The 15242-nt window shown below is 45.0% G+C and overlaps 2 protein-coding genes across 2 annotated transcripts in view; both read right to left on the bottom strand.

Moving 5' to 3' along the window:
• LOC309564361 (uncharacterized protein) overlaps positions 1–15242 on the bottom strand; it is a 1000117-nt gene that overhangs the window by 606851 nt on the left and 378024 nt on the right. The gene's annotated exons all lie outside the window — the stretch shown is intronic.
• The window catches only part of LOC309563364 (uncharacterized protein), a gene marked incomplete at its 3' end in the record, with an annotated part of 162479 nt that overhangs the window by 11628 nt on the left and 135609 nt on the right, over positions 1–15242 (bottom strand). Inside the window, exon 7 of the mRNA XM_082267758.1 lies at positions 9480–10191. Coding sequence (XP_082123884.1) covers positions 9480–10191 — 712 coding nt within the window. The remainder of the gene's footprint in view (positions 1–9479; positions 10192–15242) is intronic.

Raw genomic sequence — 15242 nt, 5'->3', positions numbered from 1 at the left:
CAGGTTGTAAAAAAAAAAAAAAAATTTTTAAACAAGTTTACAACCTCTTTAACTTTATTGGAGAAGGAGGGGTTAAGTGTGTCTCTAGGGGCGTGTTTCTAACTGTGAAGGAATGTGGCTGTTTGTGTAACAACAGAGAAATACGATCCTGCATAGCAGGACCGTATGATCTCTGTTCTTACACAGGGGAGAATGACAGGTGGCTTTGTTTACATTAGCCGCCTGCCTTTCTCCCTCTCCACCCGACGATCGCGAGTGACCGGTGGACATCGAGTCCACCAGTCAAACGCGCGGGGGGTCCGCGAACGAGGGGGGGCGGGAGCGAGCCTCAGGCGGCATGCGCTTGCCCCTAGAGCCTCACAGGCTAGTGATGTACTGATGTACCCCTACGTCACTTTGCCTGTGAGGGGCTGACTGCCACCGTATATAGTCGTGCGGCAGTCGGCAAGTGGTTAAATACAAAAAAATAATAATAATAGAAGAATGGTATCTCTTAGGGCTTGGGATCATTTTCCTACATTCTCATCTACCTGATGATGGTGAGGGATGGGGTGATCTTCCTGTGTGGAATCCCAGGAATACAGAGGACGGGGACATCTCTCTGGTGGATTTCTGTAACTGGATGACTCCACCATGGTGTCCTGGTACTGCTTTCTGTGACCTTTTGGAAACTCCGCCTCCTCCATTACAAAATTCTCATCATCCTCCTCTTTCATCTCTTCTTTAATGTTAACTTGTGTGGAATCTTGGGAATACAGAGGACGGGGACATCTCTCTGGTGGGTTCTCATTACTGGATCCATCTGTAGGAAACACACACACTGACTGAATACATTGTTTCTATGTTTATCAGATGATGGGGGATCTAGGTGGACCCTCCGTACTGCTCTGTCCTTTACAATAAAGTCTCCTCTTACCCAGTGATGTGAGGGGCAGCTGATTCTCCATCATGACGTCTTTGTAGAAGTGGATCTACTGATCCTCAAACATCAATCCATATACCCATATCCATTTTTTTATTTAGTGGCCATCACTCACCTGTGCTGATGTCTGGAGAAGATTCCTCCTCTTTAACTTTGTCCATCTTCCCAACCTCTTCCCTGAACTGCTGATCACCCATCACATACGTCTCCTCTTCCTCTTTAACCTCATCTTTTATATCTATCAGATTTTCATTCTAAACAAACAAAATAGCAGGGAATGGTTTCTTTAAAGTGTGAGCACAAATAACCTTATACCTAAAAGTGGAATATATTTTCATACAGTCAGATCACTTTTATGATCTCGATATCCATCTTCACCTACCTGATGATGGTGAGGGATGGTGTGATCTTCCTGTGTGGGATCCCCGGAATACAGAGGACAGGGACATCTCTCTGGTGGGTTCCCATTACTGGATCCATCTGTAGGAAACACACACTGACTGAATACATTGTTTCTATGTGTTTATCAGATGATGGGGGATCTAGGTGGAGCCTCCGTACTGCTCTCTCCTTTACAATAAAGTCTCCTCTTACCCGGTGATGGGAGGGGCAGCTGATTCCTCATCATGATGTCCTTGTAGAGATCCTTGTGTCCTTCTAAGAATCTTCAGAGAATCCTCCTCACCTCTATGGTCAGGTCTGTGTTTTTCTAATAGAAATAAGAGTGATGTCATGTGACCTCCCAGAATCCTCCTCACCTCTCCGATAAGGTCTGGGCTTTATTAATAGAGATAAGAGTGATATCATGAGAAACTTGGTTCGACCCCTCACATGACTGGCTGGCCAATATCCAAGAGTATTCGATGTACCGGAAGAACAGGGTAGCAAAAAGAGGGGGAGGGGTATGTCTCTACGTCAAGAATAATGTAAGGGTGATAGAGAGGAGTGATATTATGGAAGGGATGAGTATGGAATTAGAATCAGTGTGGGTAGAACTCCATAGGGAAGAAGTAAAGGGAAAAGTAATTGTGGGGGTTTGCTATAGGCCACCCAACCAAAGGGAGGAGGTAGAGCTGGAATTTATATCACTGTTGGGTAAAGTGGCAAAACTGGGATCAGTTATCATATTGGGGGACTTCAATTATCCCAACATTGATTGGGAAGAGGGGACTACACACTCACAGAAGGCCCGTCTATTCTTGAAAACCTTACAGGACAACTACATGTCTCAGTTGGTGGATTCTCCTACTAGAGAAAATGCAATCCTGGATCTATTGATCAATAATGACCCAGACCTAATCTCGGAGGTAGGAGTCCAGGACAACCTGGGCTCTAGCGATCACAGGATGATCACATTTAGCGTAAATAACAATATAACAAGGCAAGTGGGGAACATAAGAACCCTAAACTTCAGAAGGGAAAACTTTCCCAAATTGTGCTCAATGATGGAAAGGGTAAACTGGGACCAAACCCTAGGAACGCTGACCACAGAGGAAAAATGGGAATGCTTTAGGAACATATTAAGCAAAGGCATCTTGCAGTGCATTCCTATGGGAAATACATTTAGAAGAGACAAAGCCAAACCTGGCTGGCTAAACCGTAATGTTACAAAAATTATTAGGGGAAAAAAATGGCCTTCAAGAAATACAAATCAGAGGGCACAGTATCGGCTTTCGAGCAATACAAGGAGGCAAATAAGAAAAGTAAATACGAAATCAAAATGGGTAAAATCAACTTTGAGAGACAAATAGCGGAGGATAGTAAAAAGAACACAAAGAAATTCTTTAAATTTATCAACAGCAAAAAAACTAGGGCAGAGCATATTGCACACATAATTAACGAAAATGGGAGGATGGTTACAGAGGACACTGAAAAAGCATCAGTGCTGAACACCTTCTTCTCATCAGTCTTTACACAGGAAAAGAAGGGGTTCACTGACCATGACTGTATGGTTAGCAGTAATTAATAGAACTTGCCGCTATGGCTAACAGAGGGTGAAATCAGGGAAAGGCTGGATAAAATTACCACAAATAAATCACCAGGCCCGGATGGCGTACATCCGAGCGAACTCAAAGAACTTAGTAAGACTATATCTAGACCACTGTTCCTGATCTTTGCTGACAGTATTATGACAGGAAATGTACTAGGGGATTGGAGGAAAGCTAATGTGATACTGATATTCAAAAAATGGCAGAGTCATGTCCCGGGAAATTATAGGCCTGTCATTTTGACATCGATAGTATGTAAACTTCTGGAGGGGGTGATAAGGGACTATATCGTAGAGTTTGCTAAAGATAAAAACATGATCAGCAGTAATCAGCACGGGTTTACAAATGGGCGTTCTTGTCAAACCAATCTCTTAACGTTCTACGAGGAGGTGAGCTGTGAGCTAGATAGGGGGAGACCAGTGGATGTGGTGTATCTGGATTTCGCTAAGGCGTTTAATACAGTTTCCCACAAGCGCTTAATTTATAAAATAAGGTCTGCAGGCATCGACCGCAAGGTTTGCTTTTGGATATGGAACTGCCTAAAAGGGAGTGTTTAAAAGGTGGTTATAAATAGCACATACTCAGACTGGTCTGAGGTGGTAAGTGGGGTCCCCCAAGGCTCAGTCATGGGACCAACCTTGTTCAATTTATTCATAAACAGCATTGAGGACGGGATCAGTAGTTCTATATCAGTTTTTGCAGATGACACAAAATTGGGCAGGGCAATAACTGCACAGCATGAAGCAGATATCCTACAGAATGACCTGGACAAAATAACAGAGTGGGCATGACATGGCACATGAGGTTTAATGTGGAGAAGTGTAAGGTTTTGCACTAAAAACATAAAAGCACAATACACTTTAGGGGGGGAACCTTTGGGGGAATCAAAAATGGAGAAGGATCTGGGAGTCTTGGTAGAGGATAGACTAAGCAATAGCATGCAATGTCAAGCGGTAGCTGCCAAAGCCGGCAGAATATTAGCATGCATAAAGAAAGGGATGAATTCCAGAGATAAAGCTATAATCCTTCCACTTAATAAAACTCTGGTCCGACCACATCTGGAGTATTCTGTCAAGTTCTGGTCGCCAGTCCTCAGGAGGGATGTGTTGGAGCTGGAGAGAGTCCAGAGAAGGGCAACTAAACTAATTAGGGGATTGGATGACCTTAATTATGAAGAGCGTCTTGAATCGCTTGATTTATTCACCCTGGAGAAGAGATGTCTGAGAGGGGACATGATAGCAATTTATAAATATCTCAATGGTGATCTCAGCATAGAAAAAAAGCTATTCAGTCGAAAGGATTGCATGAGGACTTGAGGGCATACAATGTGATTAGAGGAGAAGCGTTTTAACCTCAGGCAATGCGGGGGGTTCTTTACTGTAGGGCTACAAAATTGTGGAAATCTCTACCACAAGAGGTGGTTTCTGCGGGAAGTATGGTTGCTTTAAAAGACTCTTAGACGTACATCTCAAGGATCAGAACATTCAGGGGTATGAGAGATGATTACGGCCACACACCCCTACACAGGTTGAACTGGATGGACTATTGTCTTTATTCAACCTCACCTACTATGTAACTATGTATGTAACTATGAGAGAAGCGAGAGAAAGCAAGGTGGCAGCATTGGGTCTGGGTGAAGAGTGGGGGACAGAAGCGTCAAATATGGGGTGTGAGGAGTGGAGATCTGCAATGTTGAATAAGGGAATGAGGAGTGGGGGACAACAGTGTCAGTGGGGGTTGTGGAATATAGGTGAGCAGTGTGGGAAGGGGGGTGAGGAGAGAGGAACAACAGTGTTGGATGAGGAATGAGAAGTAGGGAACAGGCGTGATAGATGAGGGTGAGGAATGGGGGACAGCGGTGTTAGATGGGGGGTAGCTGTGTTAGATGGGGGTGAGGAGCAGAGGACATCGTTGTTAGATGGGGGTGAGGAGCGGGGGACAACGGTATTAAATGGTAGGGTGAGGAATGGGGGACAGCAGTATTAGATGGGGGGTGAGGAATGGGGGACAGCGGTATTAGATGGTGGGTGAGGAGTGTGGGACAGCGGTATTAGATGGTGGGTGAGGAGTGTGGGACAGTGGTGTTAGGTGGGGGGGTGAGGAGCGGGGGACAGTGGTGTTAGACGGGAGGTGAGGAGTGGGGGCCCAGTTAGTGTTGGGGCAGAGGATGGGATTAATGTTAGTAGTGACGAGGGAGGAAAGCTGCTGAATATTTCCAGAGGGGAGTGTCGGGGTCACCCCGAGCTCGGCCTCTTCCCCAGATAGATTAGGAGTACCTCGGCTCTGCTTGGTGAGGGTGCTACAGGAGAGCTGGGGGAAGTTTTGCTGCTCATCCTACTTATGTTATTTCACGGGGGAACTGCAATCTGATTCTCAGTGTTATGGGTCCTCTATTACTGTTCCCCCCGGCATAAAAACGGAAGGAGGACATTTTCTTTATGTAATTAAAGATTATAAATAGAAAATAATATCTTATTACCTCCTCTGCTGCGACTTCCAGCTACGTCTCCTCTCTACTTCCACCCGCCGCCTCTGAAATTCCTATTTATAGCTGACATCACTTCCTCTGTGGACCTACATCACTTCCTGTCTGTATCTTACATCACTTCCTGTCTGTATCTTACATCACTTCCTGTCTGTTCCTCACATCACTTCCTATCTGTGTGTTCCATCTGAAAGAAGTCAGGTCACCACCTTGTGGACCATATTGTAAGGTGACCAGATTTTTAAAATGAAATCCGGGGACATATTTTTATTTATTTTTTGGCAAATGGTAAACTATTTTATGATCATATTTCCTTGAAATGATCTACGCGGTGTATGTGGGATGTGTTTATGGAATGATTGTATGATATATATGTTATTTCTCACATTTCGTCCATGAGATAGAAAAAAAAAAGATAAAGATACTTTTTTGGGAAGGGGCTACCAAAGTTAGGAAGATAAGATAGAGGAAAAACTTGGAGGGGGGGTATGTGGTGGCTAAATTCAAATCCAATCCGGGCAGGAGTGTAAAAAAATGCTGTATCTGAGTAACTATTTTATCATGAGAGGGAAAAAGTTGCAGCCAAAAGTCATTCAGGTTCCAAGGGGCCCTTATTCACTTCAAGGGTCAGGTTTCTCCTTTCCCTGTGAAGGCGCATTCTACTAGAGCGCTGAGTGCCTCTTGGGCTTTTAGCCATCAGGCCTCTGTTGTACAAGTTTGTAAGGCAGCAACTTGGTTGTCTTTGCACACCTCTACCAAATTTTACAAGGGGGATTTGTTAGCTTCTTCAGATGCCTCTTTTGGCAGCAAGGTTTTGCAGGCTGCTGTTTCATTAGAGAATGTTTTTTCCTTATTCTCTTGGGGGTCTTTTGCCTGGGTGAGCACTTGTTGTTTGGTTGAGCTCCATGTTGCCCGGTTGGCTAGGTTTAGCCTCATGGAGTTTACGTTACTGTCTGGTTGCGTTTTTCCCGCCCCTCATGCCTATACTGCTTTGGGATGTCCCACTCAGCTCATGAAGATGAGGCTGCGTCTGTCAATGGATGATAGAGAAAATAATATTTTTGTAAGATCTTACCGCAAAATCTTTTTTTCTGATGTCGATTGACAGACCCAGCACCCGCCCTTCTGATTGGGAATGTTTTTTTTTTTAGTCTTCACTGCTTTAAACTAAACTGCTGGGCTATGGCTGTGGGGGGTTATGCTTGGAGGGACAGCCCCATGGGCGTGTATATGTTAAAAGCGTTATACTAATGTGCTGCCTAGAATACTCCTACAGGTGGCAGCATAACCCACTCAGCTCATGAGGATGAGGCTGCGTCTGTCGATAGACATCAGAGAAAAAGATTTTACGGTAAGATCTTACAAAAATCTTATTTTTTTTCACATCCTGGAATTTTGCCCTTCTGTGTTGCACCTCCGCTGAGAAATCTGGATAGATGGAGATCCGCACTCCGTTATATTGAATGTTTATTTTTCTCTGGCAAGCAGCAATATAATCCCGTGGACCCTGTCATTCAGCATCCGGGCTGATTTCCAGGGGCCAGAGGCCTTGGTGGAGTGCGGTGTGCCCTCTCCACTGCAAAGAAAGAGGTAAAGGCTTCCTTGTCAAAGATTTCCAGCAGCCAGTTCTCAATGAATGTAGTAGGATCCCGTCACTCAACCTATTCAGGGAGCCCCACAATGTGCACGTTGTTGCGACGAAGACGGTTTTTGATGTCATCAGCTTTAACGTTGTCAGCAGCAACTTGCTCAGCCGCCACTTTTGCGTCTCGAGCAATGGAAGGGGGGGGGTTTGATGTTCTATATCACTAATTCTGCCCTCAGCCGCAGTGGTGTGTTCTCTAATCTTTTGCAAATCCTGACGAAGGAGAGATACTTCCTCACAAAGACCCCTAAACTGTTCCTTTAAATCATCCACAGAGGCTGTGCACTTATGCACGGCATGCAGAATGTCACTAAGAGAGGTTTGTGGAGCGTCTTCAGCACCCAGCACTCCCTGATCAGGGATCAGTGTTAGCATACCTTCCAGGAGTTCTTCCTCCCCATTCACGTGTCTGTTGAAAACTGCAAAAGACTGCACACAAATTTTGTCGGCCAACAACAGCCGACTGCAGAAGTGATGTCATGTGATGGTTAACTTTCCTTGTCTTTTTTCTTTTCTGAGCATGCCCAGTCTTGCTAATCTGCTGTCTGTCGGCCGAAATCTGTACTGACTGGCGAACAATCGGCCGTTCTGGTGACGGCCAACAAATATTTTAAAGTCTGCACGACAGATTCTGTTTGGCCGAAAATGCGCTGTCGGAAGCATCATACTAACAAGCCTACAATCGGTAGATCGGTCGGCGGCTGAATATTTACGGCCGATAATCGGTACGTGTGTACGGGGCTTGGGATTGAAGGTGTGGTGGATGTCTCCTTTTGGTTTGGGAACTGTGGACAGAGAAGAACTCCTGGAACTCTTCTGCCCTTAGCTCCGTGAGATAGAGTTTGGAAGACTAATGTCATAGACAGGTTGACAAAAAGTTTAGGGCTTTAGAAAGGGCCTCCAATAGCTTGTCAATGTGGTGCCTTCTCCACTCTCCATCTCACTAATAAAACCCCAATGGATGACTCTCTATGAACTGATCACATTCCAATCACCGATCATCTAATCGTTGGTAAAAAAGAAGACTCGGCACAGAATATTGTACGAAGAGTTTTTATTGTACAAGATCAGAATAACCGATTACCACACAGTAAATTATATGAATAAAATAAAGCTTAAATCTTTTATAATAGAATTAACAAATGTATTAATAATCATACATTGGTTGGACCAATAAAAAGCCGGCTACTTCAATAAATCTAAAGGAGCAAAAAAAAATTGAGCAACCAATCATCAGGTATGCATTCCTGACCATGATGCGATTGAGGAACCTATAATCAATGCAAGGTCTCAACTCATCCCCCTTCTAAGAAGGTTCACCAGTGAAAGATAAATCCTGATTGGCTGCTGTGGGTTAATGCATGTTACAGTGATCTTTTTCCATCCAGTAGGTTAGATCTATATACATATTTATAAGTAGAACACAAAAAGAATGTATTGTCAGAATTGTTTGTCTGCTGCCCCATATATTGTCATGAATGCCCACTTGTTGCCCCCATGTATTACCAACAGGTGCGCACACCGTGGTGAACAAGCACGATATTACGTGTGAAACGCGTCCACCTTTCTGTATCCCGAATTGACTGTCTGCAATAAATATCATCGCTATAACCTGTTGGAGTGCGACCATTTTCATTGGTTTTATGCCCCATATATTGTCAGGATTGCCCACTTATTATCCCATGCATTGTGCGGATTGCCCATCTGTTGCCCCATGTTTTGTCTTAATTGCTCACTTGTTGCCCCATGTCTTGTCATGGTTTCCTGCCTGTTGCCTCATGTGGGGAGGGATCGGTAAAGGTAGACAGTTTAGCTTACCACTCCCCTTAGGCTTAAATGGCAGCCGGATGGGGCGGTACACATGGCACTGCAATTTGCGGCTGCTACAAACCACATACCCCCCCCGGTCACATTGGGCAATGCTATTCAACTGAATGGAGTTGTGCCGCAACAGCCCCGATGCATACGGTTGCGGCGTACTGGCGTGGACTTTACAGGGGTAACATAAGGGCTCCCAGCTGCCTGCCAACCCCACAGCGGGTCAGAGGGCGATGCGGGGTTAAACCAACCCCGAGTGGACTGTGGTGGTTTCACATTTGTTTATGGACTAAACAGTTCCACCCATTACAATCCAGCGACCCTTTCCCGTAGTACCAGCAGGGGGTGCACTCTGATGTTTCATTATATTTCCTTTGCTCTTAAACTTTCCCGCACTATGAACATGAAATAGGACCCTCGCCCGTATGAACTTTCTGGTTTCTAAGAAATAAACCTTTGTTTGGAAAACATTTCCCGCACTCGTAACAATAAAAAGGGCGGTCGCCTGTGTGTAAGTAGGTATTCTTTTTTAGATAAACATTTCCCGCACTCTGCACAAGATTAAAGACGCTCGCCTGTATGAACTTTCCGGTGTCTAACAAGTAAACATTTGAACGTAAAACATTTCCCGCACTCTGAACATGAATAGGGACGCTCACCTGTGTGTATTCTCTGATGGCTAAGAAGGTTTCCTTTTTGATTAAAACATTTCCCGCACTCTGAACATGAATAGGGACGCTCACCTGTGTGTATTCTCTGATGGCTAAGAAGGCTTCTTTTCCAGGTATAACATTTCCCACACACTGAACATGAATAGGGACGCTCCCCTGTGTGTATTATCTGATGGCTAAGAAGGCTTCTTTTCTCAGTAAAACTTTTTCCGCACTCTGAACATGAATAGGGACGCTCGCCTGTGTGTATTTTCTGATGATTATGAAGGCTTCCTTCATGATTAAAACATTTCCCGCACTGTAAACATGAATAGGGACGCTCCCCTGTGTGAATTCTCTGGTGCTGAAGAAGGTGTCCTTTTTGACTAAAACATTTCCCGCACTCAGAACATGAAAAAGGTCGCACCCCTGTGTGAATTCTCTGGTGCTGAAGAAGGCTTGCTTTATGACTAAAACATTTCCCGCACTCTGAACATGAATAGGGAAGGTCACCTGTGTGTATTCTCTGGTGCTGAAGAAGGCTTCTTTTCTGTTTAAAACATTTCCCACACTCTGAACATGACAATGAATTCTCTCCTGAATGAACCCCTTTACGGTGTAAAGAAGGTTCCCTGAGATGAGATGGTTTCCTGCACCCATCGGCACTGTCAGATATTAGAGGACTATGTGAAATATCAGGAGATGGCTCAGAATTAGACATATCCAATGATCTCCTCCAATGGTGAGGTCTGTCATGTATATTATGAGGAACAGGATTTACTTCTGGAGAAGATGCCATGTCATTATCTTCTGTAGTCACATCTTCCTCCGATGTCCTTCTATTCCCACCACAGAGTCCGTCTGTCAGAAGACAAGAAAAATTACCAAGAGTTTTCCACACTCATATACACTTCTCAACACTTTATAATCAGAGTATAGCATCAAGTCAGGGAAACTCCTGGGATATTCATCTGGTCAGTGAAGTAGCAGAGGGGGTTGTTAATTGGTTTCAGATGGACAGGGCCGTAGAAGGTCCTTAACCCATCAGCAGGAGCGGTATCTGCTCCTTTGTGCAAGAAGGAACAGGATGAGCGCTGCCAGAGCCCTACAAAATGACCTCCAGCAGGACACTGGTGTGAATGTCTCTGACCAAACAATCAGAAACAGAGTTCATGAGGGTGGCCTGAGGGCCCCATGTCCTCTAGTGGGCCCTGTGCTCACTGCCCGGCACCGTGGAGCTCGATTGGCATTTGCCGTTGAACACCAGAATTGGCAGGTCCACCACTGGCACCCTGTGCTTTTCACAGATGAGAGCAGGTTCACTCTGAGCTCATGTGACAGACGTGAAAGGGACTGGAGAAGCCGTGGAGAACATTATGCTGCCTGTAACATCGTTCAGCATGACCAGTTTGGTGGTGGGTCAGTGATGGTCTGGGGAAGCGTATCCATGGAGGGACGCACAGACCTCTACAGGCTAGACAATGGCACCCTGACTGACATTAGGTATTGGGATGAAATCCTTGGACCCATTGTCAGACCCTATGCTGGTGCAGTGGGTCCTGGGTACCTTTGGTACACCACAATGCCCAGTCTTATGTGATGAGAGTATGCAGCCAGTTCCTGGAGGATGAAGGAATTGATACCATTGAATGGACCCCCCACACTCGCCTGACCTGAATCCAATAGAACATCTCTGGGACATTCTGTTTCAGTCCATCCAACGTTTTTCGTTGCCGATACCAAAACTTTGGCTATTGAATATCGGTATCGGCCAATATTGGCCGATATTTTCGTACATTTAAAAAAATATATATATATTTTAAGCACTTGACAGGTACTCTTGTGGAGGGATCCGAGGGTCTAAAAGACCCCAAACCTCTCCTCCGCCAAGTTTGGCTGTTTTGAATGCTGTCATTCTTTTGAATCTGTCACCGAGTACCCGGAAGTGACGTCAAGACATCACTTCTGGGTTTTTACATGGAGACCCGATCAGAACCGAATGCGGCTTTGATCGGGTCTTCGGCAGCCGTGCAGCCTGGTTGCCCGGGTCTCCCGTTGGGACGTGAGACCCGGGCGAGCCACGGAAGAAGGCGGGAGGGGGGGGCGTCTTCTCCCTCTCCTTGTACTGACAGTCGAGCAGCTTCTCAGCCGCATTGGTTGTCATTACAAGAAAGCCGACTGTCGGCTATAGACGCCGATACCGGGGTGATGCAGGAATCACTCTGGTACATGCACTTTCCAGAAATATCGGCAATATCAGTCACCTTGGTGACCGATTCCGATATATCAGGGAAAGTGCATATCGGCCCCCGATATATCAGCTACAGATCCTCAAACATCAAACCGTTTTTGTATTTAGTGGCCATCACTCACCTGTGCTGATGTCTGGAGAAGATTCCTCCTCTTTAACTTTGTTCATCATCCCAACCTCTTCCCTGAACTGCTGATCAGCCATCACATACGTCTCTTCTTCCTCTTTAACCTCATCTTTTATATCTATCAGATTTTCATTCTAAACAAACAAAATAGCAGGGAATGTTTTTTTTAAAAATGTGAGCACAAATAACCTTATACCTAAAAGTGGAATATATTTTCATACAGTCAGATCACTTTTACGATCTCGACATCCATCTTCACCTACCTGATGATGGTGAGGGATGGTGTGACCTTCCTGTGTGGAATCCCGAGAATACAGAGGATGGGAACATCTCTCTGGTGGGTTACCATTACTGGATCTATCTGTAGGAAACACACACACTGACTGAATACATTGTTTCTATGTGTTTATCAGATGATGGGGGATCTAGGTGGAGCCTCCGTACTGCTCTCTCCTTTACAATAAAGTCTCTTCTTACCCGGTGATGTGAGGGGCGACTGATTCTCCATTATGATGTCCTTTTAGAGATCCTGGTGTCCTTCTAAGAATCTTCTAAGAATACTCTTCACCTCACTGGTCAGGTCTGTGTTTTTTTAATAGAGATAAGAGTGATGTCATGTGACCTCCCAGAATCCTCCTCACCTCTCTGGTCAGGTCTGTGTTTTATTAATAGAGATAAGAGCGATATCATGAGAGAAGCGAGAGAAAGCAAGGTGGCAGCATTAGGTCTGGGTGAAGAGTGGGGGACAGAAGCGTCAAATATGGGGTGTGAGGAGTGGAGATCTGCAATGTTGAATAAGGGAATGAGGAGTGGGGGACAACAGTGTCAGTGGGGGTTGTGGAATATAGGTGAGCAGTGTGGGAAGGGGGCTGAGGAGAGGGGAACAACAGTGTTGGATGAGGGATGAGAAGTAGTGAACAGGGGTGATAGATGAGGTGTGAGGAATGGTGGACAGCGGTGTTAGATGGGGGGTGAGGAGCGGAGGGGAAGGTGGTGTTTGTTATATGGGGGGGGTGAGAATTGGGGACAGTGGGGTTAGATGGGAGGTGAGGAATGGGGGACAGTGGTGTTAGATGGGGGGGTGAGGAATTGGGGGACAGCGGTGTTATTTGGGGGGGGGGGTGAAGAGCGGGGGACAGCGGTTTTATATGGGGGGTGAGGAGTGGGGGACAGTGGTGATAGAGATGGTGGGAGTGGGGGAGACAGCTATGATAGATGGAGGGAGTGGGGGGACAGCAGTGATATATGGGAGTTGAGGAGAGAGGGACAGCGTTGTTAGATAGGGGGGAGGTGAGGAGTGGGGGACAGCGTTGTTAGATGGGGGTGAGGAGTGGGGGACAGCGGTGTTAGATGGGGGTGAGGAGTGGGGGATAGCGGTGGTAGATGCGGGGTGAGAAGTGGGGGCCCAGTTGGTGTTGGGGCAGAGGACAGGATTAATGTTAGTAGTGACGAGAGAGGAAAGCTGCTGAATATTTACAGAGGTGGGTCACCCCGAGCTCTGCCTCTTCCCCAGATAGATTATGAGTAGCTTGGCTCTGCCTGGTGAGGGCGCTACAGGAGAGCTGGAGGAAGTTTTGCTGCTCATCCTACTTATGTGATTTCGCAGGGGGACTGCAATCTGATTCTCAGTGTTATGCGTTCCTCTGTTTCTGTTCTTCCGGTATAAAAACGGAAGGAGTACATTTTCTTTATGTAATTAAAGATTATATATAGAAAATAATATCTTATTACCTCCTCTGCTGCCACTTCCAGCTACATCTCCTCTTTACTTCCTCCCGACTCGCCTCTGAAATTTCTATTTATACCTGACATCACTTCCTCTGTGGACCTACATCACTTCCTGTCAGTATCTTACATCACTTCCTGTTAGTATCTTACATCACTTCCTGTCTGTACCTCATATCACTTCCTGTCTGTGCGTTCCATCTGAGAGAAGTCAGGTCACCACCTTGTGGACCATATTGGGATTTTTGTACTTAGCGAACTTACGGTGATTGTAGGCGTATTTGTTCCTCGCAGCAAAACAGTTGAGTACTCTTGGTGATGTTTTGGTTATTTTCTCTAACAGGTAACTTTTCAGGACTGGCCTTCAGGGTGTTCTCCCTTCATCTTCTTCCGAACAGTATCAGTATTTCTTGCTTGAAAACTTCTTTGAACCCCCAAACATTATATAATTTTTTTTTAGCAGAGGCCCAAGAGAAAAAAATGGGGATAGTTGTAATTTTTTATGTCACACGATATTTTGCGCAGCAGTTTTGCAAACAATTTTTTGGGGGAATAAATAGACTTTAATTCATTAAAAAAACACAATGACCCTAAACCTCAATTTCTTTGTATAATGGTAAAGATGATGTAATGCCGAGTAAATAGATACCTAACATGTCACGCTTTAAAATTGCGCACACTCGAAGAATGGCGACAAAGTACGGTACTTAAAAATCTCCATAGATGACCTTTAAAAAGCCTTCACATTTGACCTGTTTGGAGTCACACAGAACATCTAGCTCTAGAATATTCGCTCTCGATCTAACGTTCATGGTGATACCTCACATGTGTGGTGCGAATACTGTTTACTTATGCGTGCGCGACTTAAGTATGCGTTTGCTTCTGCATGAGAGCACGGAGGGACGGGGGCTCTGTACATTTTTTTTTTTTTTTTTTTTTACTTTTTTATCTTTACACTGTGTCTTTTTTTTTTTTTTCATCACTTTTATACCTAATACAGGGAATATAAACATCCCTTGTAATAGAATTAAGGATGACAGGTCCTCTTTATGGAGGCATCTGGGGTCAAAAAGACTCCAAATCTCTTCTTTACCTTTGAAAGCAAAAGATGGAAAAAACAAAACTTAAAAACAATGATTTACTTCCCGCCGGGACCAGAAGTGAGGTCATGACGTTGTTCCGGTCCTCAAAGGCCATAGAGGCGATCAAAGAGTACAGTATATCACTAAAGTAAGTACACCCCTCAGAGCATTTTTGTAAATATTTTATTCTATCTCTTCATATGACAACACTGAAGAAATTACACTTTGCTACAATGTAAAGTAGTGAGTGTACAGCTTGTATAACAGTGTAAATTTGCTGTCCCCTCAGACTAACTCAACGCACAGCCATTAATGTCTAAGCTGCTGGCAACAAAACTGAGTACACCCCTAAGTGAAAATGTCCAAATTGGACCCAATTTGCCATTTCCCCTCCCCGGTGTCATGTGACTCGTTAGTGTTACAAGGTCTCAGGTGTGAATGTGGAGCAGGTGTGGTAAATTTGGTGTTATCACTCTCACTCTCTCTTACTGGTGACTGGAAGTTCAACATGGCACCTCATGGCAAAGAACTCTCTGAGGATCTGAAAAA

Source organism: Pelophylax lessonae (genome assembly GCF_965119305.1).
Source record: "Pelophylax lessonae genome assembly, chromosome: 9".
Lineage (NCBI taxonomy): Eukaryota > Metazoa > Chordata > Amphibia > Anura > Ranidae > Pelophylax > Pelophylax lessonae.
Note: the sequence above shows the minus strand (reverse complement) of the source record. Positions and strands in the feature narration are given on the sequence as shown.